At 20.0% G+C, this 21371-nt stretch overlaps 2 protein-coding genes across 2 annotated transcripts; one reads left to right on the top strand and one right to left on the bottom strand.

Annotated features, from left to right (window-relative positions):
- Positions 1 to 2153: 2153 nt before the first annotated feature.
- PRSY57_0901500 (DEAD/DEAH box helicase, putative) lies at positions 2154 to 9942 on the top strand (the record flags this gene model as incomplete). Its single annotated transcript, XM_012907254.2, has 2 exons — positions 2154 to 9326; positions 9484 to 9942. 2 exons carry the CDS (start codon positions 2154 to 2156, stop codon positions 9940 to 9942), a joined length of 7632 nt encoding a protein of 2543 aa, XP_012762708.2.
- A 1132-nt stretch (positions 9943 to 11074) lies between these two features.
- PRSY57_0901400 (putative membrane protein) lies at positions 11075 to 20788 on the bottom strand (the record flags this gene model as incomplete). The annotated part of the gene is made up of 1 exon (XM_012907253.2): positions 11075 to 20788. One exon carries the CDS (start codon positions 20786 to 20788, stop codon positions 11075 to 11077), a length of 9714 nt encoding a protein of 3237 aa, XP_012762707.2.
- Between the last annotated feature and the right edge of the window lie 583 nt (positions 20789 to 21371).

The following is a 21371-nucleotide window of genomic DNA, read 5'->3' as shown; positions in this document are numbered from 1 at the left end:
TTATAAATATACTCCAAATTTATTAATTTAAAAAGTAATAAATTACCTTAAAAATAAAAACATTGTGTCTATATAAATATAAGAAAAATAAAAACAGATATTTATAAAACGTGACAATATATAAAACATATATATATTTATTAATATATCATAATTTATGTACTTTATTTTATATAAGGTTATTATTATATATTTAAGTACCTTGATTTTTAAAGACTAATACTTATTTTTGTAATTCATATTTATATGTATAATAACAAGAAACTTTATTAATTTGTAAATTGTTTATAATATAATAATTAAAATTCTTAAAAGAAACAAACTGTCATATATATATATATATATATATGTGTTATTATATATAATATTGTACATTAAAATATTAAAGAATCTACATGATTTGTTTTTCATATACGTGTGTATAGATTTCTTTAACATTTATATTTGATTTCTTTTTAAGGACACCAATTCATTCTATCATATATCCGTTTATATATTTATAAGAGGTATGATGCGTGATAAGAACAAATAAAGAAAAACATTCAGAGCATTAAATAAAAAGGCATAACACAATTATAATAAGAAAAACAAAAGAAAATATGCAAAGATATTCAATGAATTTATCACTATTCATATGCACATATTAAACAATATAAATTTCATAATTAAGAATCAAATATATTTATATATATATTTTACCGTTTTCTTTTTTTAAATATAAAATAAAAAGAAAATTAAAAATACATATTCTTGATATGAAAAAATATATTAAGGTTCGAAGGTATTATTTAAAACGGAAGAGTTTTTTTATTCCACTTATTTTAATAAGAATACTATAAGAAATATTACATAATTAAAGTATATATATATATATAAAATATGTAAGATTATATTATATATATAATACTTATATAACTTGGTTTCTTATATATTACAATATTTTTTGTTAAATTATATAATATAATAATGGTACAATAAATGATTTATTACAACTTTGGTAAATAATAATTATGTTGTGTTTTCTGCTTTCATTTTATTTTATTTTATTTTATTTATTTATTTATTATTTTTTTTTTTTATTAAAAATCATAAAGATGATAAGAAGGAATAAAGGTTTCTTTAAATAATGTTACAAATATATTATTACTTAAATCTATATGTTCTTGTAAAAGTAGAAAATAAAATTTACATAAAAGAATATTCAAAAATTTTGTTATCTTTTTAATAAATTTTGATTACTATTATATAATAATATATTTTAAAAATATTCATAGATTGATATTACTTTTTAATAAATTATATATAATTATATATGTATTTTATAAATATATAATATTATTATTTACATTGTTATTAATATTTTATATGCATGTGAACCATGGTATATATATATAATATATTGAAGTCCCAAAATTTATATGAAAAAGTTAACATATAAAATATACATATACATATTTTATTTATGTATATTTTATATTATATATAAATTAAAATATATATGCAAAAAAAAAAAATAAAATATATTTTTTTATGATATTTTATTTTTATATCACTTTGTGAGTTTTTGTTAAAAAATAAAAAAAAAATATATAAAAAAAAAAAAAAAAAGCAAAAAAAGAACATTTTTATTTAATAAAAAAAAAAAAAAATTATATAAATATATATATATATATATATATATATATATATAATAGTTATTATTTTATTTATTGGTACGTAATTGTAGATTTTTATGTAAAAACGAATAAGAAATGAACAATATAAAAAGTGTGATTTTATTAATAACATAAGAATATAAAATAAAAATAAAAATGAAAAAATATTTATATATATATATATTTGAATAGTATTATGTAATAAGTTCCTTAGTTGTATATATAAATATAATATTTAATTTTGTTAATGTTTTATTATATATATATATATATATATATATATATATATGTATACCTTTTATATGTTCATAAAAACATTTGAAGATTATTTAATTATACCATTCCATTTTCTAATATAGGAAAAGCTACTAATTTTTGTTTCAACTATTATATATAAATATATATATATATATATATATATATATATATATATATATATACATATACTTATTAATATATATTTATTTTGATTTACTTTTTTGAAAATATATCGTAAGGATGGATTTGATGAATGATGAGTATGATATAGACGAGCCAAAGGAGAGGAATATTATTAAGGGTGATTATGATGATGATAATATGGGTAATGGATTTTCTATAATAAATAGTTATAAAGATATTGATCTTAATGATATAAATGATTTAGAAAGTATTGTAAAAAATGATGAAATAAGTGTTGATAGGAAATTAGAATATTTTTATTCCAAATTGAATAGTAATATTTTTGATATATTTCGCATAGTAGCAGATTATGAAAATATATATATTATAAGTGGTGAAGGTTTAATTATTTATGTGTGTATGTTATTATCAAAATTTTATAGTTTTAAAAATGAAGAAGATAAAAATATTCTTTCTTTCGATAACTCATTAAATATGATTAGTGTTGTTTATTATATAGAAAAGATTTTAAGTGATATTTGTGCTTGTAATTCTAATTTCCATATAATATTTTTTAATGTATTTAATATATTTTTTGAAAAGAAAAAAAATAAATTATTTCAGAATTATAATTTATTAAGAAATGCTTTTATAATTCATTGTAAGAAAAATTTAATACCATATTTTATTTTTAATAACTGGTATAATGATGAGAATTATAATATTTATTTAATTAAATATAAACCACTCTTTATGTTTGTTGAGGATAGTTCTTCTTTTTTATATGCCTTTAATAAATATTATGTAAGTAATGTGAATACTCATAATAAGGAGAATAACGTAAATATTAACCAAGAGAAGAAAAACATTTTTGTTGATAATGATAAGAATATAAATGGTGATCATTACGATGATGATGATGATGATAAAAATATAGAGAAAAAAAAAAATTATAAAGAATATATTTACAAAAAGAATATATACGATACCTATAATAATGATATCAGAGAAATGTCTTTATGTTTTTATTTTCTTTTATTAAATAATATTTTAAGAGACATCAAATGTGTATTCTTTTTTAATTTAGAATCAGAAAAAAATACTATAAACGCCTTTTCTATAAATTATACAGGTGTCAATTTTGAAGCCATGAAACAATTAAATGACAAGGCATCACTATTGTTTGATAATGTATATTATGAAAAAAAAGAAAATAGTAACACAGAAGAAATAAATGATAAAGTATCAAAAAAAGGGTGTAACATAAATGATTGTGATTCATCGAATGTTTTATATATTAATATACAAAATATAAAAGATTATGATATATTATATAAAGAAGATAATAAAAATTATAATGATGTGGAAAATAAAATGTTGGATCGTTTTATGAATAATGTAAAAGAACAGAACGTTGATCTGAAAAACATGGCTTTGCATATATTCTTTTGTAAAATAATTGAGGAGAAAGAACATGTAATGGATATGAAGAAAAAGGAATATAAATATTTTCACTTAGTTATGAAAATATTATTTTTACATAATTATTTATTAGAAAAAATGAATATGTTAAACCTTTGTATAGATAATTTGAATGAATTTAATGATATATATAAAATAATAAAAGAAGCTGTACATATACATATATGTGATTATTTAGATGTATATAATTTTCTTTTGAAATTGTTACAAAGATATGAATATAGTAATATTTTAAAAAGTATACGTAATAGTGATTTATTAAATTTTTTTAATTCATCAATAATTCAGAATTTAATAAATTTCTTATGTCAGAAAATAAGTCAAGATGTTTTTATTATTGAATATGATGATATGCCTTTTGAAGATAAAGACAATTTTGAGATGAGTTATAAAAATATATTAAAAGAAAAGTATGAGTGTTTGTTTCCAATCGATTTATCTTTTTTACGAGACGATATAAATATGTTATGTAAAAGAGGAGATGATGCAACTAATAATGCAAATGAGGATAATATTATAAATTCTAATGATGATAGGCTTGAAGTTGTAAGTAAAAATAAGGAGGTGAATGATGATAATAAAAATATTGTTACTATAAATTTGATTAGAATTAAGAATGAATTAGTAGAAACATTTTTTTATTTAAACGATATAAGTCATAATAATAATAATAATAATAATAATTGTGAAGTTGATAATATGATTGAAGAGAAAAAGAGAGAAATGGTTTTAAAAATAATTTTTATTAATAAATGCTTAGAATATGATAATAATTTTTTTGAATTAACAGGAATGTTACATATATCCGAAAGAGAAAACGTTGTAGATATTTTTAATAGTTATATGAAATTATCTTCTCTAAGTCGAAATCTCCCATTTGCTAATCAAAAAGATGAGAAATATAAATTAAGACGTCAACAAAAGGATGAAAGAAGGAAAGCTATTATAGCGAAATATTTTTATATTAGTTCATTACATCATCCTATTGTTATATCTGAAAATCATCCTTGGATTAAATATTATTCTTATAATATTGAAAAGCTTTATGATTATCTAAGAAATGAAGAAAAGAAAAAGGGTATAACACAAAGAATGAAAGTATTATTTGATAGTTCATCTGAAAGGGAAGATGATGAAAAAGATGGTGACACTGAAATTGTTAAAATTAATAATATTACTTCAGATGTTAAGAACAAAAGTAAAAAAAATAAAAGATTAAGTGATTCTAAACATACTAATGAAAAAACAATAATAAAGAAAAAGTTCTGTACAAATATTAAATTAAAAAAAAATAATGACATCTTTGAAATATTAGATGATCATTTTGATGAAGATTCAGATAGACCTGAAGATATGAATTCGATTAATGAACATGGAAATAAGAAAGAGGATTCTAGTAATAAAAAAGGGAAAAATGAAACAAAAGTTGGAAAAAAAGGTTCGAAAAATAGTAATGCTACTACATTAAGTAGAAAAGATGAGATTTTAAAAAAGAAAGAATTATCTAATGAAAAAAAAACATATGAAGTAGATTTAGAAAGATATAATAACTTAGAACAGAAAATTGTAAAATTAGCTAGTGATGATAGTTATGCAGAAATGAATATATGGTCATTAGATATTATATCAGGTTATAATAGATTAGTAGATGTATATAATTTTAATAATATTACTAATTTAATAAAAAGTGTCGATTTACAAATTAAAATTAGTATGAAGGTGTTAAATTCCATGTTTCATATTATAATGTATACCAAATTAAAAAATATTAAAACAGGTAAACAAAAATCAGACGCTATTCGAAGTATTATTTTAATATATAGATTAACCAATGATATTTTTAATAAGTTTAAAGAACACTTAAGTGAAAAGGATATTGTACAGATACAAACCGTTTTGTTGTCTTTAGGGTTTCAAAATAGTAGTTATAATTTATTTGAAGAATATGTAAAATTAAAAAAAGATACTTATAATAATGCATCTTCAAATGATGGAAAGCATGAGGTTGGAAATAAGGTAGATGAATGTGTGAGCTCAGGTAAAAAGGGTAAAGAGAATAAAAAGGAAGAAAGTAATAGTAAGAAAAAAATTAGTAAAGGTAAAAAAGAGAATAATGATACAAAAGATGTTAATTTGAAAAAAGGGTTTAAAAAAGGTGATGTAAATAATAGTAATACTATAAAATCATTGGATGATATATATAAATATAAATTAGAATCAGTAAAAACATATAGTGAGTTAAAAATTGATGAGAATAAAGAACATGAATTTCAGTTATATTATATGTATTATTTATTAGATAGAACAACTGGAAATATAAAAGATAGTCGTGTTTTATTTACATTGGATACATGGCAATATAATATATTAAATTTAGTTGATAGAAGAAAAAGTATTTTGGTATCATGTCCAACTAGTAGTGGTAAAACATTTATTTGTTATTATGTTATGGATAAAGTATTAAGATTAAATAATGATAGTGTTGTTATATATGTAGCACCTAATGATACATTGGCTTTACAAATTTATCATGAAGTAAATGGTAGGTTTAGTACTAAAGGATATTCAAAATATGGTGGTAATAAATTATGTTCATATATGACAGATAAATATGCTGAAGAGAAAGCATTAGATTCTCAAATTATTATAATTTTACCAAGTATTTTAGAAAATATTCTTCTTTCATATTATGCTTTAAATGATATGAATGAAAATATGAATGTATCGAAATTTATTAGTAAAATAGAATATATAATATTCGATGAAATTCATTGTATAGGTGATAAAGAATTTTATGGTAGTCAAATTGAAAATATTATTCATTTAATTAATTGTCCATTTCTAGCTTTATCTGCAACTATTGGTAATATTAATTGTTTTTATTCTTGGTTACAAAATGTATTATTGAAAAAAGGAAGAAGTATAAATGATCTTCATTTAATTAAATTTTATGAGAGATTTTCTGATTTAATATTATATGTATATACTAACAAAAATTTACATCATTTAAATCCTTTAACTTGTTTTAATTTTAGAGATATATTATATAAAGGTATTAATAAAGATTTTTATTGTAATCCTAGAGAAATTTATGAAATTATTATCATATTATTTGAATTAGCTAGAAAGAAGAATTTTTATCACCTTGTCGAATTTTTAGAACCTTCATTTTATTTTCAATATACTAGATGTATTAATAAAAAAAAGTTTATTTATTATATGCATAGTGTAAAAGAAATGATAGTGTATTTGATACAAAATAATTATATTAACAACTTGGAATATGATATGATTATTCATATATTACTATCGAATTATATGAAAAATTCTTATTATATAAGGGACGAAAATGAAGAAGATATAGAAAGAAAAAATAAAATAAATAACAATAATAATAGTAATAATAATAATAATAATAATTATGATAATACAAAAAATATTGTCGACAATGAAGAAGTAAAAGCAAATGATAAAGTGATTAAAAAAAGTGATAAAGTGGTTGTTAAGAATTTATATAAAAGTACTATTCGTGATAATGTTCCTAAAGAAAAGTTATTTCAAGAATTATATAAACGTGTTAATTTTGATGAGAAATATATTTCGAATAGAACGAACGATTTAGTAAAATATACTGAAATGGTTAATATGGAACAAGAATATTTAGATAGTGACAAATTAATAGAGTTATTAAAAAAACTAGAAGATATAAACTTTTTACCATGTATTGTTTTCAATTTTGAAAGAAAAGAATTAGAAGATATGACTATTAATTTAATAAATGAATTAATGAAAAGACAACATGATAAATATTATGGAGATGAAGAAAGAGCATTTAATACAAAAATGGAAAATAAAATGAGACGTGAAAAATATGAAAATATGTTAAAACAAAGAGAAATGTTATTAAAAATGAAAAGTATGTCTAGAAATCAAAGATTAGAACAAAATATCGATAAAGAATATTTAGATATGTTAATAGATGATGAAATACCTGAACCTCCTCTTGATGTTTCTGAAGAATATGATAAAGATTTTTATTTTTGTAATCAAAAGGTATATTGTAATTATGTTACTGAAATTGAAGATTTAATTAAAGATGCACAAAAAGCTATAGAGGGTAGAAAATATAAATCTATATTAATTGAAGGTTTAAGAAGAGGTATAGGTTTACATTATGAAGTATTACCATATAAATTTACTATTATTGTTGAATCATTATTTAGATTAGGTTTTGTTAAAATAATATTTAGTAATAAAAATTTATCATTAGGTATTAATATTCCATGCAGATCCATTATTTTTGCTGGTCATACCATTGAATTGAATTCACTTATGTTTAAACAAACATCTGGAAGAGCAGGAAGACGTGGTTTTGATTTATATGGAAATATTATTATTTGGAATATTAACTTTAAAAATTTGAAAAGATTAATTACCTCACCTTTACAAACTCTATCAGGAACTTATTCTGTAAATTTTACAAATATATGTAGAAGTATGTTGTTATATAATAGTTTAAAAAGGATAAGAGAGAATGAAGAGGGTATTTTAAAAAATAAGGTAATTGTGAATAAACCAAATAAAAAGAAAAAGAAAGATGAAACATTAAGTGTAGCTGAAAAAGAAGAAATATTTGAGAAAAATAGAGCAATAAATGTCAATTATTTTAGTAGAATTAATGGTATCTTAAGTTTGTTTTTTAATTCATTATATTACATAAATTCCTTTGAGGAAAGTAAACAGAATTATAATAATATGAATAATGTTGTTGTATCTGGAGATAATGTATGTTCTTTAACGATAAATTATCAAAATGGAAATGAAAATGGTAAGGGTCATATAAATAACATTAGTACATGTACCACGACAAGTACATCTAGTGTAAACAATATGGAAAATAATAATAATAGTAATATGAATGGATGTGGTGATAAAAAAAGTGAAGGATCAGAAAGACATGATATGATTCAACATATATTACATGAATTCAATGAATATAAAGAAAATGATAAATTATCAAAATTTATTAATCGTGAATATGAATATAATGAATTACTTGTTGAATTATTAACAAACAGAAAAATGAAAAATAATAAACTTAAAGAAGAAAAGAAAATGAATGAATTATGTTTTATGACTAGAGCTCATTTTCATATATTTTTAAATGTTCTTATAGAAATGGAAGCTTTAGATGAAGAAGGTAATATAATAAATTTAACTGAGTTAAGTATATTTTTAAAAAAAGAATATGATAATAATTTAATCATAACATATTTATTAATAAAAAAGGTATTGCATAATATTATTGGTGATAATACATTTTTATCATCATCTGTTGTTATATCTTTAAATAGGATAATTGATAGCATTACATTTGAAAAAAATTATTATCGTAGTATTATTGTAGATGACGCAACCAGAGGTCAATTTATTTTATTATTTATTTTATCACATTTTATAAATAAAAGAAAGGAAAATAAAATAGCTTTAACAAAAGCATTAATAAATAGTCAATATGAAGAAAATAAATCAAAATTAGAATTATTTAGTTCCTATTATTTTCCATTATTACATGCACTCCCCTCATCTATACAAAAACATATTGATCATATTGAAAATATATTATTAAAGTATTTGGTAAATTATTGTTTGGTGGTACTTATTAAATTGAATTTGTTGAATAAAAAGAAGGCCTATTTATTGCCTTACACAAAATTGTACATTTTTCAGCAACATCCATGTGTGAGCTTAAAGGATATTTTCCCTAAAAAACAAAAGGCTGACTATTTTAAGTTTTACGAATCTAAGGTAATAATATATATATGTATATATTATTTAACATAATATTGGATGTTATATATATTATGCATTACATTTTTTTATATTTTTTATTTTTTTTTATTTTTTTTATTTTTTTTTACTTTTTATATATTTAATTATTTCTTCTTTTGTTACCCATTTTCAGTTACGAGATTATAAAGTGAGATCCCCCTTTTTGGTTTCTCTTTTTAAAGGTGACGATTTCAAAAGCTTAGATGAATTACTTTATACATGTTTACAAGATTTTGACTTACGAAAGGATATGTTACCAGATATAGTAGAAAACTACGTATCATTTTATAAATACGAGGATGGTATAATTAAAGAAGAAAAGATATGTTTGAATAATTCTTATATCCTTGATTATTATATACATGGAAAGTATGATGTCTTACGTAATAAAAATAATCTTGGTCAATATACTTGGTATATTATTGACAGGTTTATAAATTCCTTAAAGAATATAGAACATTTCTTATATGAAGTAAAAAGAGAAAGATTATTATTATCATCTGATGTCTTCTATACAAATTTGAACACTTTAAAAGATTATCTTGAGAGAAATTTTAAATCAATCAATTCGTTACATGTGAAAAATAATTAATTCATACTGGAAAAATATAAAAAATAATGAATCATATTATTAATTGTATTTATATTGTTTTGAAAAATATACATACATATATATATATATATATATATATATATTATTTATAAGCATTAAAAGCTACTTTATTTATCTTTATTATCATATATTTGCTTGTTTTATCACGTATATACCTTTGTTTTCTTTATTTATATTAATCTTGTGTATTATAAGATCCCCATTTTGATTTTTCATCACCATAGTTTTGTATATAAATTTGAACGTGTTTGTTGAAAAAATTTATGTTTTATATATTTTATATTTAACGCCATTAAACCTATTTTGAATTGTTATTAAAATATTTTAAAATTGTTACAAGTTATAAAAGAAAATATAAATAATAATATATAAAATATATTTTTAATTTATATGTATCTATATATTTCTTTAGGTCTATATATTTTATTATATGGAGAAATAAGATATACTTATAATCTCTTTTAAAATCTAAACCTTTTGAGCACACATATATATATATATATATATATATATATATATATATGTATCATAGTGAAGTAATGACGTTGCAATGTGTAAAAATTCATTTTATAACGATAATACTATTTAGTAATATCATAGTATGTATAATTAAATTGTTATGATAAAAATAAAAAAATTAAAATAACTGCGAATGTGAATCTTTCATTATTTTATTCCCATGTATTTGGTAGTTATAAGAGAATAAAAAAAAATATTTATTTAAAATAAAAAAAAATGATAGTAAAACACATACATATGCATTATGTATGTATGTAAATATATATATATATATATATATATATATATGTCAAAAAAAAAAAAATTCATTTAAATGTTAAAATTCACACAAATATGTGCGGAATATATCATTATGCATTATAATATATAATGCATATAAACAAAAAAAATAAAATAAAATAAAATAAAAAAAAAATAAAAATATGAATTCTCTAAATAGTAAATACTGAAAAATTATTATATTTGATGTCTTAATGAAACATTCATTATGATTGTGGGTTGGGAAAAGTGGGAAACATAATGAAAATTAAATATATATATATATATATATATATATATATGTACACATATGTGTATTTACTTATGATGTATGCTATTGTGTTGTGGTGGATTCGCTAGCGTTAATATTATAATATGCCTCATAATCTTCTTGGAATTTTTTAATATCTTCATATAATTCTTTAAATGTACATCTTCTCGAAGGTATAAATTGTAGACATTTTTCTATGATAACTTTAATTTTACTTTTCCACATATCATTAGAAAAGATCCCTTTGTTTGGTAATAAATCATCTATAGTAATATTTGGATCTTCTGAATAAATATTTGAACTATTTTTACAATTCCATTCACATAGAACATCAACTACTTTAACTTCATTTTTATTAACAATATTTAATAAATTATGTCCACCAAATAATTGACATAATACTAGACCAACACTAAATATGGTTGTTTTCGATGTAAATTTAATGATCCATGTATCTATATTATGTAATTTATATCCGTCATATTCTTTTTTTTTCTTTTTCTTTTTTTCATCATTATAATTATTTTCTATATCTTTTATTATTTTATCTTTTTCAGAAAAATATTGTTTTATTTCTTCACTATCAGAATAATGTTCATTTTCTCCTTCGTCTTTAATATCATGTGTGCATACATTATATAAATAATAATTTTCTAAGGCATCATCTATATCTTCATTTAGAAGTTTTTTTTCTTTCTTATTATAATTACTTAGATTATCATTACTACTATTAGTATTGTTCGTGCTATTACTATTCTTTTTATTTATTCTATCTTTATTATCATTATTATTAATTAAATTATTTACGTTTTCGTTTGAAGAGTTTGGGCAACTATTTTCGCGAGGAATGGTGCTATTGCCATATGATTTATTTGTATCATATTTTATATCTGTGCCTTGGTTATGAGCGGTTATAATATTATTAAGATTATTATTGTTCATATGGATTAAATTATCAGCACTTATTTCATTTTGAATATTACTCAAATAATTTACATTATTTACATTATTTACATTATTCACATTATTCGCATTATTTAAATTATTCACATTATTTACATTATTCACATTATTCACATTATTCATATTAGTATCGTATCCCATATTACATTCTACACCTTTGTAAACTTCTTGCGTACCAGAATTCATATACATATTTACATCATTCTTAGAAAAGGACGATCTTTGGTTATCCGATATATTATTTATACTACTTGAATTATCAAAGGATTCATGATTAAGACACTTTTCACATTTACTGGTAGTTCCTTTTATGACATTTTCATGAAGATAAAAATAAGGTTCATTTTTTTTTATTATTGGTTGTATATAACGGAGTTCTAATAATTTTTTCCATCTATATTTAATTCTCAAATGTTTTGTTTTATTAATATGGAAAATGTTTGAATCTTGACCATACCAGGATTTTCTAAATTGATCAGATTTATTTAATGAAGATAATAAGAAAACTAAAAGAGCACATTCAGGTGAACAATATCCTTTAGTACATATAACATAATATAAGAAATTATTAAAATTTTTCTGGCAATTGTTCATTTTAATTTTTTCATAGTAAGAAGGATTTGTTGGGAAATAAAAGGCTTTTCCTGGTAAAGCATCACCAATATCAATAATAGTAACATTTTTACATGTAAGTTTTGAATTTTTCATTTGATATTGTACCATTACATTTCCTGGTTTCGTATCCCAATTAATGATTGGATTATGTATAGTTTCACATATTATTTTTAATTGTTTTACTAATTTCTTAGCTATATCTAATAAGAAGTATCCATAATTTATATTGTCTGTTCCTTTTAGCTTTTGTATAATATATGTTAAGGTACATCCTTCAATCAATTGCATAGCGACACCTAACACTTCTTCATTATCCTTAGTAATTCCAACAGAAGACCATAAATATTTGGGTATAGAATTATATCGTATTCTTCTTATTTCATTTGATATATATTTTTCATATTCTTCATAAGTATTATATATTTGTTCAAAAATCTTAGTACCCTTTTTATCATTTATATCATATTTGTAATACTCTTCCTTTCTATTTTTGCATTCTGGGCACAAATAATATTTTATATTTTTCATATGATTTATATAAAAATTAAATGGTTCACAAGAAAACGCTTCATTCGTTCTATTATCATATGATATCTGTTTCATTGCTTGATTATGTAAAGAATTACGTATTGCAACATTACAAAGTTGATTAAAAAACGAGGATGTATTTTCTGTGTAACTCAGACAGAAGTTAGGTAATATTTCGTTTATATTAGAATGGTTATTTTTTTGTATTGGTTTATTATCCCCATATATATTTTGATTAATATTAATGTCATTTGATTTTATAAAATATTCCTTATTATTTTGTACATTTTGTACATTTTGTACATTTTGTACATTTTGTATATTTTGTACATTTTGTACATTTTGTACATTTTGTACATTTTGTATATTCTCTTTATTTTTAATTAGTTTATTATTTTTGTTTATTAATTTGGTTTCTTTTAAAATATTTGATTTCTCATTATTGACATTTTTGATAGAATCACAAGTATATTCCTTCTTACTCTCCTTTAAGTTTTTTTTTTCTTTTATGTTATCTTCTTTTTTTCTATCTTTATGAAGTCCATGCATATTTTTATCCCCCTGAGATTTCTTGTTATTTTTATTATGATTATTATATTTTTCAGATTTGGATACTTCGTTGTTTGTTTTTTTGTTTTCTTCATTCATTTTGTGTATATCCCGTGATGTAACATTTTGTGTATTTGCTCTATTTTTGCTATTTCTTCTTGATCCTTTTCTACTTTTCTTTATTTCTGGTTGTATTTTATTTGTATTTATTTGGTCTTGATTTTTTTCAGAACCTTCTCTATTTTTAGAAGTAGTAGCTACATTATCATTATTGCTATCTCCCCCCAACCTTTTCTTGGAGGACCGTCCATTTGATGATATATTATTACGACTTGTAGGAATACACATTTGATCAATGAAATTATTTGCAATTTCATTTAGTTGGTAAAAAAGGGAGATTTCCTTTTCATCATAAAATGTGTTTAGACATTGTTTACATATATGTTGTGTAAAATGATTTTGCAATAAATAATTTTGTAGTGTCATATTAATTTTATGAATATTACTATTATTATTATTATTATTATTATTATTAATATTTTGAGAATTATCGGTGCTACGATTCTTATCATGATGATTAATATTTTTTTGATTTGTAGGTATATCTAAATTTTTTTGTACCTTCTGATATTCTTCGAAAAAATGATTTTTCATACCATTGTTATAATCTGAGTTATTATATCCATTTTGATTTATATTATTATTAATATGAATATTATTTTGTACAACATTTGGAATGACATAATTTTTAAAGATATTCTCATTATTCTTTTTCTCACTGGTTATATCGTTTTTATAAGTAATTACTTCTTTTATATCTTTAGTAAATTTATATCTATTTCTTAACAAATAATGATTTTTTATATAATCTGCAATTTCTGTGTTAACATTTTTGAGTTGTTTTCCTTCTGATAATAAACTATGTACTTTATATTTTAATTTATATATATTACATGAATGAATATTCAATATTTTGATAGCAAATTTATTATTTGATATATTATTAATAGTTCTGTGATATATAGTAAATGGGTTATTTATTGAATCATTAATATAATTATATTTCGTTATATGTTTAATAATATTATATAAAGTAGTACATTCTATATTCATTTTTTCTAATAGATAACGTCTATATTTATCTTTCAAAATATCATACAAGGATTTATAACCAAAATTTTTTAAAAAATTAATTTTTCTTGTTGCTTCAATTAGGTGTTGGCATAATATATCTTCGCTAAATAGAACATTATCAAATAATTGTTCTGTAATATTTATATTATAAGACATATTATGATTATTCGATAAGTTTTGATAATTTGCTATATTTTGATAATTTGCTATATTTTGATTATTGACTACATTGTGATTATTTGATAAGTCTGCATGATTTATAATTTGTGCATTATGTACCATGTTAGAATTAAAAGGCCCATTTTGAAGGTTGGCAAAATTATCATCATTAAGAAGGTTGAGATTATTATATGTACTATTATTAAAAATGTTGATAGGATGATCTTTTTCCTTTTTGTCATTATCTATAATTCTACTATTGGTTGTTTTTAACATGACAGGTCCTATACTTTCATTGGGTCTGAAACTTTCTCTTTTTTGGTCTTTTTTTACAACAGAACAACTTGCACTACTATTTTTATTATTTAACAAATTGGAATTGATTTGATTATGATTTTTTTTTACACTTGTATAATGGAAATTTGAATTAATAAAATTATGATCTGTACTTATAATAGATTTATTTTCTTTATTGAATGAATTTGTTTCTACTATATTACTATCGGTAATAACATTTTTTTGTATATTTACTATTCTTGAACTATACATATCATTTACATTATTTTTATTATTTACAACACTTCCTATATTATTATTACAATTAATCTTGTTGATATTATCATTAGTATGAATATTATTAATTTCTTTCCTTTTTTCTTCTTCCATATGTACACTTTGATTTATGTTTTTCAATAATTCCAAATCTTTGTCGCAATTCTTTAAATGTTCATTCGAAGTAGAACATATATTTTCATTATTAAATTGTATATTAATATTATTATCTTTCATATTAAAAGATATCATATTTTGATGTGTATTTACATTATTTGTATTATTTTTTTTTGTAGGGAAAGGTACATTTTGATTAAAAGAATTTTGAGACTGCAAAATGCCATCGACGATATATTTAAAAATAGCATTTAAATCCTCACAAGTTCTTATAAAATCATGTATATTATTTTCATCAATGTCTATAATTGCGTTAGCATATGCATTTTCTGGATTCGTATTTAATCCTTCTAAATTGTTTGCACTGATTTTTAGATAATCATAATTATTAATATATTTTTTTAAAACATAAAAAAAGTTATCAAAATTTTCCTTTTTTGGATATAGAAAATTACAGAAATTATCAACTGCCACAATTTCAGCTTCATATACTTCGAATTGACATTTATTTTGAGAACTTAATTTCTTTTTTAATTTAACATATATATTACCAAATTTTATATCATAATCTAAAGTTTTTATATAATCTGAATATTCATTTAATGCACTACAACAAAATAAAATATCTTCTAAAATTTCCTTACGATTAGAATTGTTAACATTATTTTCACTGTTTTTTTCTTGAATAGTATTATTATTTTCTTTTTTTTGTTCATTAGGGTTGTTTTCTTTTTTTTGTTGAATAGTATTATTATTTTCTTTTTTTTGTTGAATAGTATTATTACTTTCTTTTTTTTGTTCATTAGGGTTGTTTTCTTTTTTTTGTTGAATAGTTTTATTTTCCCTCTTTTGTTCAGTTATATTATTATGTAGAGTATTTGCTTTTATATTATCTCTTTCATTTATTTTATTCTTTTGCATATGAATATTATCATGATTGATATTTTCCTTGGATGTTACATTTTGTTCCTTATTAATTATATTCATATTTGATTTATTATCCCTTTGACTATTTTTTCTTTTGGTGTTGATTTTTTTTTTATATATATTACTAGTTGTAGCTTTTTTATTAATATTTTTATTTCTTTTATTTATTTGTTTGTGATCATCGTCATTTCTTCTTTTTCGTCTTTTCTTATTATTATTAATATTATTATTTTTGTTATTCTTGTCTGTGTTTTTATTACTGTTGTTTTTGTCATCTTCATTATTATCATCATTTGGATTATTATTATTATTATTATTATTATTACTATTATTATTGTTGTTGTTATTGTTATTGTTGTTATTGATGTTATTGTTCTTATTATTATAATTGTTATTATTATAATAATAATAATAATTATTATTATTATTATTATTATTATTATTTTTATTATTATTTTTCTTGTTGTAACACTTATTGTTCTTATTATTACTGTTATCACAACTTCCACTGCTACGTTTTCTATTATTATTTTTCTTATCGCTTCCTTCTTTGGAAACTTGTGCGTGCATATTATCCCTTTCAGCATATATATTTACCATACTACTATTATTAAATAGCGTGATGTCTTTTTCTTTCTTTTTAATAATGTCCCATTGTTTGTAAATCTTTGTAAATATATCCCTGAATGAAATAACAATTTCATAAATTTGTTTTTTTTTGTATCCTTTTTTTTGTTCACAAGCACACAAAATTAGTGTAACACATTTATTAGGATTTCTACTTTTTGTCATAAAATTCTTGTTTGTTTGCTTAATATGGTTAGTAAAGCAATCATAAATTTTTATATATCTATGAGATAGATCAATTTTGTGTATATTACATGTAGAATATATAGGTATAATATTATTATTATTATAATATATTTTAGTAACATATTTACATATATTCTTATCATGCTTTATCTTTGTACATACATTTAATATATGTGGTGATATTACATTTTTATATTTATAAACGTAATTATAATAGATGTTTATATTTGTTTGTTCATTTTTTTTGTAGAACAATATTCTTTTTTCATATGGTAAAATATAATATATATAATAATTAAAAATGAATTCATTATAATAATATATAATATAATTAATCAAAAGTTTCATTTCATTTTTCATTTTACATACAATAGAATTTTTTTTTTCGAATTTTTTTTTTTCAATAGAATTTTTATTTATTTTTAAATATTTCGATACAAATGCATTTTCAGTTTTGTTTATATTGTCTTCTTCATTTACAAATATATAAAAATTGGATGGGTAAAATAATTTAATATGATCCTTATAATGTAATATATTATATGTTGTATATTTATTATATAATACAATAAAATCATCATTTTTGATATGACCATAATTATACATATTGTTACACACAATATTATAAGTTAATGGCGTAATTAAGATTTTTGTGTTTTCTATATCCTTCATAATTAAGAAACGTTCTTTTAGAATCAAATTCATTTTTATATTCTCCTTTATAAATATGTTCGAAAAATAATCATAATAATAATTAAAACATTTCATTATTTTTAATACTGACAGTAGATAGAAAATATGGTCATTTTCTTCATGTCTTATTGGAGAGGTCGAAGGCATAATCTTATATAATATATTTTGTATGAATATACTAAAAAATTGATAGCATATATATTTGTATAAAAAAAAATATATACTACTTTGAATGCAAGATGATGATATATATGCTTCATCACAAAAATGTAAAATAGGTGTAATATTCTGTAAATGTTTTGGAAAATATATAACATTTTGATATATATCAAATTCGGAATAAATAAAACAAAACAAAAAGATAGATGAAATAATCTTCTTTATATAATTATATAATGATATATGATGACTCTCTTTATAACAATATAAAGAAATATTTGTTTTTGAAATGTACATATTTTCCAAATAGGAAATATGTTTGAAAAATAAATCACAATGAATATAAAATAAAATGGTTATAATGTATTTTATAATAATGGATTCTTCAGTATATATATTCATATATATAAGACATGAAATGTTATATTTGTCAACAAAATAGTTATTACATCTATTATTATTATTATTATTATTATTATTATTTATAGTCGCATTTTTTTCTCTTATATTGTGATATTCTAGTGTATTATAATAATTCTTTAATATATGATTTATACATCTTTTTAATAATATAGCATGATCACATCTTGATGAAATATCATATTTCTTCATTTTTAATTCACTTTCTATATATAATATGAACAAGTGAATACAAAACAATATTTGATATAAATTTTGCATAGAAATAAGCTCACTATTTTCATAATACTTGCATGGTAGAAAATGAATTTTGGTACTATCAAAAGGAAATATATACAATAATTCATTTATTAGGTTTAATTTTAAATATATAAAATATTTACATATTTGGTTCACAATATATATTTTATATATATTATGTACTAAGAGATGTATACTATTTGACAACAAGATAAGTTTATCTGATATATTGAATGTATCCTTATTAAACGAAAATATATTGCTAGAAAGAATGCTAAGATTATTTATTTTAAATTTTAAATACATAGAATATATATAATAAAAAAAATATATATATATTAATATGGACACGTTGGTATTATTCTTAAATCCATTTTTTCCATGATACATATTTTGAAAAATATATGTTATCATATATTTAATATATATATTACTACTACTACTACTACTACTACTACTACTACTACTACTACTACTACTACTACTACAACTACTACAACTACTACAACTACTATTATTATTATTATTATTATTATTATTATTAATCCGTTTGTTAAAATTATACAAAAAATCATTAGTATAATTCATTTTTTTTTTAATGGTATAATATACTTCTTTTAGATAAACAAAAAAAAACATTTTAAAAAATTCAGTTTGTAATATATATCTCGATTGTTCTTCATATATAAGTTTCTTATTTAATATATTATGTATTATAAATTTGCTAAGTTTATATAATATCATACAATTCTGATAATTTCCTATGTAATTATTGAACAATTTTTCATTCTTCTTATACTTCTCGTTTGCCATTTTTTTTTTTGTTTTTATTTTTTTCTTATCCAAATAATTAATATTTTGTTCAAAAGTATTTATAAGTGGTTTGTAAATTTGATAATGTTTTGCTTTATTCTTCTTGTCTTGTATCATATCTGAAAATTTTTGAATTTTTATTTTCATATGCTGGTAATTTTCCTGTTTGGCAGTGTTTGCATTTTCTTGATTAGTATAATAAAAATGTGCTTCTTCATTCGAGTTGAATACAGCATATTCATAATCATTATTCTGGCAATATCTGTTGGAAAAATCACCTTTAGATAAAGGTAATTCATTTCGTAAAACATTTAAAACTTCCATTGTATAACTACCTATTTTATTCTTGTATATGTTTTTTTTTTTCTGTTGTTTTTTTATTTTTTTTGATTTTTTTTGTTTATCATATTGTTTTTGTAATGCAGAAAATTTGAATCTAGAAAAGGAATATGTTTTATGTTTATGTAGGGACGTATTTTTTTTGAGAATATTTATCTTATATAATATATTTTTTATTTTGATTAATTTAGATAAAACATGTAGTTGAGACACATGTGCTTTAATTTTTTTTTTTATATTTATTTTTTCGTTGTTGTGTTTATTGAATGTATAATGTGTGTCAAGTAAATTATCTTTATGTTTTATATAATGATTATTATTAATATCATGTATGTTATGTTTATGATACTTATAATTTAAATATTGCTTATTACAGGTATGATCCATATAATATTCATTATGTGTATATGGTCTTTTTTGTTTGTCTTGTAAGTTTTCCTCATGAACAAAATCGTTATAAGTGGATATATTGTAGTTTTCCTTTTTTTTATGTTGTATTTTATTTTTTATTATATTATAAACGTTTTCATTTCTTTCAATTTGTTTATTATTGTTGTTGTAAATATTACTCTTTTCCTGTAAAAAATTCAAATATTCTTCAAATTGTTCTTGTTTGCATTTTTCTTTATTTTGAAAACTATAAAATGCACATGAATTATTCAAAAATGAATGTATCCTCTTGTTATCAATTAATGATTGTGTATCGTAATATTCATATGAAAGATTATTTTTTGAGGGTATATCAAAATATATCATTTTTTTCTATGATATGATATATATACTTATAATGTACACATATATGTAAATATATGTACAAGCTATCTTAGCTATGTAATGTTTTCTATATAAAAAAAAATTTAAATATTCAAAAAAGTATAAAATTTTAGATGAATATTAAAAAATATAAAACTATGAGTTTCTTTCTTTATTGCTTTCTTTCTTTTTTTTTTATGTCTTTATGTCTTTTCCTTTCTTGTATATTTTTTTTTTTTAAATAATATTCTTCAAGGCAATTTGGAATCAAAAAAAAAAAAAAATAAATAAATAAATAATTTGATAAAATAAAATATATACGTATATACATATATATATTTAAATTTGTGTGTAATGTATGTATTCAGGTTAAGCAATATATATGTACTTATGAAATAGAAAAACATATAAAAAATGAAATATAAAAATTTCACATACATAAAAAAAATTATAATATATATATTCTAAATTGTTCTTTTTTTTTTTTTTTTTTTTTTTTTTTTTTGGATATACGACAAGTTTCTATAATATTTATATTGACATAAAATAATTTTAGTTGTTTTTTGTTGAAGTAATATCGGTTTAT

The sequence above is a fragment of the Plasmodium reichenowi genome, chromosome 9, assembly GCF_001601855.1.
Source record: "Plasmodium reichenowi strain SY57 chromosome 9, whole genome shotgun sequence".
Classification (NCBI taxonomy): domain Eukaryota; phylum Apicomplexa; class Aconoidasida; order Haemosporida; family Plasmodiidae; genus Plasmodium; species Plasmodium reichenowi.
This window is presented reverse-complemented; position numbering and strand designations above follow the sequence as displayed.